The sequence below is a fragment of the Thermobia domestica genome, chromosome 1 (assembly GCF_964235325.1).
Source record: "Thermobia domestica chromosome 1, izTheDome1.hap1.1, whole genome shotgun sequence".
NCBI lineage: Eukaryota > Metazoa > Arthropoda > Insecta > Zygentoma > Lepismatidae > Thermobia > Thermobia domestica.
The window spans coordinates 378733742-378741951 of NC_137454.1; the positions used below are offsets into that span (position 1 = coordinate 378733742).

An 8210-nucleotide genomic window follows, 5' to 3' on the forward strand; every position below is an offset into this window, starting at 1 on the left:
ATTCTTCAGGTTCATATTTTCTGTTGTAGAATAGCATTATCTATGATTGTGGTAAGTGGCATTTTGTTATCTACTTTTACTTATGAATAAAGAAGCAAAAGAAAAATGGAAAAATTTGTATTATTTTTAGTAAGGCAGGCTCTTAAGTATCACAATCTTTGTATAACTAGTTTTTCCTACCTTAGCTGAGCAATTTTAAAAGCAAAGTTTTCCAAACTTTTATATAAATAGCCGTAAGTTGTTCATTTAATTCTTGAATACAAAACTGAGTATAAATTTGGAAAGAAAACGCTATTTTTTTACACCAAACAATCCCTCATTATATATGTATCCCAAGTGTAGCGTTCTGAGAAGAACGAGTGTAGAACAGTAAAGAAGAAGAAGAAGAAACACAATATAGTTGTGTGGAAGTGGGACAATTTTGTTTCGTGGAACTTTTGTTTCTAGGAAAATAATGTTTGTCTTGCCTAGAGGTTATTTGAATGAGTTTTGGCTATATTAAGAAGTTGTATAATAGATATTGTACCAAGTAGTTGAATGTTGAGAATAAATGCATGATTTATTCAACGTGGGAACTATGGCTTTTTGTTATGAATGTTCGAGATCCGATGTAATTATTGTCTGCACGTGGATTGGAGTCTAGTGGAAAATATAGTTAGGTTATTGGTAGTAACTATTAGAGTGTAATTAGTGGAATTGCAGTAAAATAGGTAAGCTTCGCAATAATAGATTTAACATTTTTGGCGCATCAGCGTGGGGCATAGAGTTTGGCATTGTATATATTGCGAAGTGATAGTGTAACCAGTGAAACCACGATGGATAAGTTAATCGCATTACGGAAACCCATTCATACATTGTATACAAAGACTATCATTAGTGCAAAAGAAGAATTGAAGCAGAGTAATCCGAATGAAGAAAAAGTAAGAGTGTATATTACGAAGTTAAATAGGCTGAGTACAGAACTTGCTGATTATGATACAAAGATTCTAGAGCAGTTGGCAGAAGAAGTAGACGCAATTGACGTAAGTGTATATGAAAGTGAATATAACAGCATAGAAGAATATAAGTCAATGTGGGACGAAGTGCAAGTGTTATATGAGCAGTTCATCAGGTCACAGTACGAGAAAAAAGTGAGCAAGGCAGCAGTGATAGTTCCAGTGGTTGTATTAATTCATGCAAAAAACTGAAACTACCAAAATTAGAGCTTAAGAAATTTGGATTACACATTAGCGAATGGCTAGGTTTCTGGGGACAGTTTAAGAGAATACACGAAGACAAGGACATAGACAAAGAGGACAAATTTCAATACCTACTGCAGTCCGTTGTACAAGGTACCAGAGTCTGGGAAGTAGTAAACAGTTATCCTCCTACAGCACAAAATTACGACAAGGTCATTCAGAGTTTGAAGAACAGGTTCGGTCGTGAGGAATTGTTAATTGAATTCTACATCAGAGAGTTGTTAGGGATTTTGATACAGAATGTGTCAATCCAACAAGCTATCGCTTCCTCGTTTGTACGATAAATTAGAATCACAGTTGAGAGCATTAGAATCGATTGGTATGGATAGTGATAAGTTCGCAGCAGTACTGTTTCCCTTAGTTGAATCATGTCTGCCTGATCTTAAGAGTATGGTTAAGGTACTCAGGAACTGATACAAGGAGCACTGAAAATGAATGAGTTGTAACGTATAGTGATAAAATGAATCAGTTGTTGAAGTTTTTGCAAAATGAAGTGGAAGGAGAAGAAAGAATCGTTCTAGCACAAACAGGCTTCAAGGTATCAAGTAGTAAAACAAGTTACACAAAGAAGGAAATGCGAATTGAAAACAAAATCCCCACAGCTAGCAACTTGTTGTCAAGTCATAAACAGGATACAGAAGCAGGTAGGAAGTGTTTATTTTGTGAAGAATCACATCGTGAACAGAACATTTCCAAGGCCCGTGACATGTCACTGGATGAGAAGAAGAAAGTTCTTTTGCACAATAAATGTTGTTTTTTTTTGTGTTTTCAGCCGTATCATCAAACAAAGTCTTGTAAAGTGAAGGTCAATTGTTTTAAGTGTAAACGAAATCATTTTTCTGCGATGTGTCCAGTGAGTGAGGAAAGAAAAGGTAAAAGTACCGGTGATTGTAAAGAATCGAAAACGTGTACGCTTACAAACCAAAATCACTGTGATCAATATTTGTTACAAACTGTGAAAGTAAAACTGAATGTGAACGGGCAAATGCGTGAAGTAAGAGCTTTAATAGATAATGGCTCTCAGCGCTCTTACATTCTGAAGCGGGTCGCAAGAGAATTGAATCTTAAAACCCAAAGAAAAGAAACCGTGAAACGTATGTTGTTTGGCGGAGTTGAAACAAATAAGGAACAGCACAATTGTTATACGATCACTGTCTGCGACATGCAAGAAAAGTTTTCATGTAAGTTAGAAGTGTTGGAAAGATCTGTTATTTGTGTTCAAATACCAAGTTTGAAACCAGGGCCATGGGTTGCAGAAATGAAAAGAAACCAAATTTGGCTGTCAGATTTCGGAGGTCATGACACAGAAATAGAATTATTGATCGGTGCAGATGTGGCTGGTCAACTTATGACAAATAAAGTGCATAAGTTAAAATGTGGATTAGTTGCTGTTCGAACTTTGTTAGGCTGGGTTATGATGGGAAAAGTGCCAATAAACAAACAAGATAGCTGTCATGAAGTTTCAACATTAAATGTTATTTCACTATTGACACAGAATGCAATCAGATTTGTGGAAGTTAGACACATTAGGAATTTTGGACCCAACAGAAACAAAATCCAGAAAAGAATCGGATGAAGCGGCTTTGAATCATTTTAAAGAAACTGTACGAGTTAATGAGGAGGGGCGGTACGAAGTCAGTCTTCCATGGAAAGTTTGTCACCCAGAACTACCTGACAACCGAATAGAAGCAGAAAAAAGATGTGTTTTGGTTACAGAAAAATTAATTGTAAATGGAAAGTATGAAGAATATGAGTCCGTGTTCAATGAATGGTTGCGAGATGGAATAATCGAAGAAGTGCCACCAGATGAGGTTACAGATTTAGGATATTATCTCTCCCATAGAGCTGTTTTCAAAGAAAGATCAACGACTAAAATTAGACCAGTTTTCGACGCTTCGTGTAAAGTACGAAATTCACCTTCGTTGAATGATTGTTTAGAGAAAGGTCCCAACCTTGTGGAGTTGATTACTGACATTTTGTTGAGATTTCGAGAGCATAAAACAGGAGTAATATCTGATATTAAAAAAGCATTTCTACAGATAGCTGTTAATAAAAGGGATTGTGATTTTTTGAGATTTTTGTGGTGGAGGAATTTTGCTGAAAGAAACTTAAAAGTGTACCGGCATCGTAGAGTAGTTTTTGGTGTCAATTGTAGTCCATTTATGTTAAGTGCTGTTATACAGTTTCACTTAGAACATGTTTCTTCAGAGTACAAGGGTACAGCTAAAAAGTTGAAAGAATCATTTTATGTTGACAATTGTGTTACATCAGTGCGTAATGAAGAAGAACTCACCTCATTTATTGAACAAGCTAAGAAGTTATTAGCTGAAGCACAATTTGATTTACGTGGTTGGGAATATAATAGTGTAGATGGTAACAGTGAAAATCATGACAGTACCAATGTTCTAGGCATGTATTGGAACAAACAAAGGGATGTTATTATGTGTGATGTGAATAGTTTAAAAGGTATTGAAGAACTTGTGACCAGAAGGAAAATGTTGGCGGTAGCTCATAGCATATTCGATCCATTAGGATTCTTGTCACTTGTGACTTAGTACCTAAACTTTTGTTACAAGACAGTTTCCGCAAGAAAGCAGGATGGGACGAGGAAGTATCTCCTGAAGTAAAACGAAAGTTTGATCGATGGGTAAAAGGTTTATATCAGCTAAAGCAAATAGCAATATCGAGATGTTTGTCGGTAGATGAATCAAGGAAGTCATGGTCTCTGCATATATTTTGTGATGCTTGTCAGTATGCATATGCTTGTGTTGTATACTTGAAGAGTGAACATAATGGTAAAGTCGTAGTTCAGTTGGTAGCCAGTAAGGCACGTGTTGCTCCTATGAAGGAAATAAACATCCCTCATCTTGAGTTGTTAGCATGTTGCATTGGTGCATGTCTGGCGAAAAATATTATTAGTAGTTTGAAATTAAATATTCCCGTAAATTATTAGACTGATTATACAACTGCGTTATATTGGATTCGAAAGAACGAACCATGGAGTGTGTTCGTGTTCAATACAGTCAAGGAAATTCGTTCGCTGAGTGACATAGCGTGTTGGACACGCGTACTTGGTAATTCTAATCCTGCGAACCTTCCCAGCAGAGGTTGTAATGCCGCAACTTTTGTCAAATCCCGTTGGTGGGAGGGACCGGATTGGTTGAAGTTAAGAAAAACTGATTGGCCTACAAAAGAAAGCGCTTGCGACGAAGTTGAAATAAATAAGGAAAGAAAGAAGACGGTAGTTGCGATGACTGTACAGTGCAAAGATGTGTGGTATTTGAGACGTTTCTCCAAGTATCAAAATGTGTTGCGTATGACAGCGTGGATGCGCAGATTTATTATAAATTGTCGGACTGTACCAGTTAAAAGAAATGTCGGAGAGTTGACTGTACAGGAGCTCAACGCTGCAGAAAGGCGGTTAATATATCTCATGCAAAAGGAGAGTTTTAATGGCGACAGTGAGAAATTGAAGACGTTGATGACTTTCAAGGACGAAGAAAACTTGATCCGAGTCAAAACGAAGATTGTTAGAAGAGATGATAAAGAGAACTTCAGGAGTCCCTTTGTACTTCCGTTAGATCATGAGTTAGTTCACAGAATGGTTATGGAGGAACATGTTAGGATGAACCATGCAGGAACCCAAATTTTATTATGTAAGTTAAGAGAAAATTACTGGATATTGCGCGGAAGAAAAACTGTATGGAATGTAATTGGAAAATGTGTCACATGTAGGAAACAAGACGCTGCAAGAATGACTACATGTACAAGTCCCTTGCCTGATGATAGAGTGCATGATGCCTTAGCATTTGAGATAACAGGAATTGATTTGACAGGACTGCTTATATTGAATGATGAAAATAAAGTTTGGATAGTGATATTTACTTGTGCGGTGTATAGAACTGTGCATTTTGAATTAGTGTCTTCCTGTAGGAAACTGTATGGAATGTAATTGGAAAATGTGTCACATGTAGGAAACAAGACGCTGCAAGAATGACTACATGTACAAGTCCCTTGCCTGATGATAGAGTGCATGATGCCTTAGTATTTGAGATAACAGGAATTGATTTGACAGGACCGCTTATATTGAATGATGAAAATAAAGTTTGGATAGTGATATTTACTTGTGCGGTGTATAGAGCTGTGCATTTTGAATTAGTGTCTTCCTGTGCATTCATGCTGGCAATGAGAAGATTTATTGCACGACGAGGTAAACCAAGGGTAGTGTACAGTGACAATGGAACGAATTTTGTTGGCGCTGATAATTTGTTTAAGTCTATTGATTGGAAAGAAATAGATCTGAGTTGCTCTGTATATAAAATTCAATGGAAATTTATTCCCCGAGGAGCTCCATGGTGGAGTGGATGGTGGGAGAGAATTATACGTACCTTGAAAAATCTGTTGCGAAGAACACTAGGAAAAGCTTCGTTGAATTTTGAGGAGTTGTCTACTGTTTTATGTGACTGCGAATCCGTAATTAACTGTGGTCCTTTGATGTATATATCTGAGGACACCGAGAATTTCGTTGCTTTAACACCCGCTATGTTCATACAGGATGTTCACGAAGTTGGAGTGACTGACCTGGACCGAGTGGAAGACACATTATTGATCAAGAGATACAAGAGGTTGAGTGCTATTAGACAACAATTGCGAGATCGGTTTAGAAATGAGTACTTAAGTCTGTTAGTGCAAAAGCAATGGGATAAAGGACATGGTAGAGAAGTGCAGCTGGGAGATGTTGTTTTGGTAGCAACGGAAGATAAGAAAAGAATTAACTGGCCACTAGGGAGAGTTATAGAATTGTGCCCTGGTGTAGATAGTCATGTTCGAGTGGTAAAGGTGAAAACATCGATTGGAGTTTTAACTCGACCTATACATAAATTATATCCTTTAGAGATAGTGTTTCCGAACGATCAAAATAAACAGGTTTCGTCAAAAACTGTTGAGAAGATTGAAAAATCTGAAACAGGTGAAGAATCGGTGGCAGAGCCAAGTGGTGATGAATGAAAAATAGTCACTAAAAGTGAACGTGTTGTAAATGTTCCATTACGGTATTTGTTTTGATTGCTATTCGCAATCAAAAGGTGGGAGAATGTAGCGTTCTGAGAACGAGTGTAGAACAGTAAAGAAGAAGAAGAAGAAACACAATATAGTTGTGTGGAAGTGGGACAATTTTGTTTCGTGGAACTTCTGTTTCTAGGAAAATAATGTTTGTCTTGCCTAGAGGTTATTTGAATGAGTTTTGGCTATATTAAGAAGTTGTATAATAGATATTGTACCAAGTAGTTGAATGTTGAGAATAAATGCATGATTTATTCAACGTGGGAACTATGGTTTTTTGTTATGAATGTTCGAGATCCGATGTAATTATTGTCTGCACGTGGATTGGAGTCTTGTGGAAAATATAGTTAGTTTATTGGTAGTAACTATTAGAGTGTAATTAGTGGAATTGCAGTAAAATAGGTAAGCTTCGCCAATGCACAAGACGTTTTGTCTCATCCTTTTCGATCTCGAAAAAGCTTTTGATAAAGTTTGGCATTTCACTCTAATGTTCAAACTACACGAATTCCGACTTCCGCTTTCTTATCTCCGATTCATGTTTCACTTTCTTTCTAACTGCATCTCTTATGTAACCATCAATAACTCCTTTCATTCGCGACAAATGCATTGGCACTGGCTTCTAACTTTTTGGGCTATAGATTTAATCAAACGTCCTGTTGAAATAAGTACAGAAAGGGGTTTCAAATCAGTCTGTACCTTTTCTCAGTAGTACCTGCCAATTATAAGTGTTCTTGGCTAACTGCAGAACATTTCAAACCAGGAGACTATTTGTAATTGTAATCCGCCAATTTGAATTTTGTAATTTTAACGTCAGGTTCTGAATCACCTGTCCTAAAACCCCTTGGCAGTAAGCTGGCCGTATCATTTAAACTTCTATTTTAATAATTATTTTCTGTTTATGCTTGGAGGCCACATCTAATGTTCAAAGGGTGGTTTCTACCCTTAAACCCGCACCATTACCGAAGTAAAAAAATACGTGACGATTATTTTTTGATATTCTATAAGTATGCAAAGTTTCATTCAAATCAGTAAATTACACTTCCGTAAGTCTCCTTGTTAGTGCTGTTCAAATGGAACAAATAAGTTAATTGGTAGACATGAAGTCAGAGAAACGAAAAAATACGCCAATGTTACGAAGAGATTGAGCAATAACAATGAGACTCAATAACAATGTTAATCAGTTTACACTATTGCAGAGTGGCTACACTATGACACTTCATGACTGTTCATTACAAGCATATGATTAATGCAATCAAATATTAGGTTATACTCCGAAACGTCCTTTACAGCCAAGCATCCTTACACCGAAACATCCTACACCAAAACGCCCTACACCGAAACATCCTAGACCCATCGAAAAATTAAGGCTCAGATTCATTACTACCCGCTTTCAGCAACTGCATCCTCTACTTGTGGACACGATGGATATCGATCTCAACTACGATCTGGGATATAATTTCGTCATCTGTCCTTTATCTCTGCTCTTCTCCCTTTATATCAAAACTCTTCCACCTTACCATCCCGACCACTTTGTCGCTTCTGCCCATTCTTCCGACCATCTTCCCCATCATGTTTCACCCACATATACTGCACTGTAAATCCATTATACTAACAGGGCTTCACATGTCTTCATCACTGTCCAGAGTAGCCACTGGACAAGAAGATAACCAGTATTCGTCTTTTTAACAAATTGTTTGTGTTGGTCCTGTGAAGTGCTCCTCACCATCATCTTTTTCCTGCCCTAATTGTTATGATCACAAGATCATAATGTCCAAATGGATACCGCAATATTATGAAATAAAGATGTAATATAATAAAGTGCTATCTGTATAAATGATATTCCAGATTTCCTCTTCATCCCATAGACGGCTCCAATCTCCTTTCTGCACCAGTACTTTCACCTCTCAACCC

General features: G+C 37.1%; 3 protein-coding genes across 3 annotated transcripts; all 3 read left to right on the forward strand.

The window, feature by feature from the left end:
* The first annotated feature begins 1698 nt into the window (after positions 1-1698).
* Positions 1699-3793, forward strand: LOC145682574 (uncharacterized). The gene is made up of 2 exons (XM_081754068.1): positions 1699-2639; positions 2734-3793. The coding sequence occupies exons 1-2, from the start codon at positions 1699-1701 to the stop codon at positions 3791-3793; spliced, it is 2001 nt and encodes a 666-aa protein (XP_081610194.1).
* Positions 3794-4488: 695 nt separating this feature from the next.
* Positions 4489-5190, forward strand: LOC145682590 (uncharacterized). The gene has a single exon (XM_081754069.1). The coding sequence runs from the start codon at positions 4489-4491 to the stop codon at positions 5188-5190; it is 702 nt and encodes a 233-aa protein (XP_081610195.1).
* A 41-nt stretch (positions 5191-5231) lies between these two features.
* LOC145682606 (uncharacterized) lies at positions 5232-6245 on the forward strand. Its single transcript, XM_081754070.1, has one exon. The coding sequence runs from the start codon at positions 5232-5234 to the stop codon at positions 6243-6245; it is 1014 nt and encodes a 337-aa protein (XP_081610196.1).
* The last annotated feature ends 1965 nt before the right edge of the window (positions 6246-8210 follow it).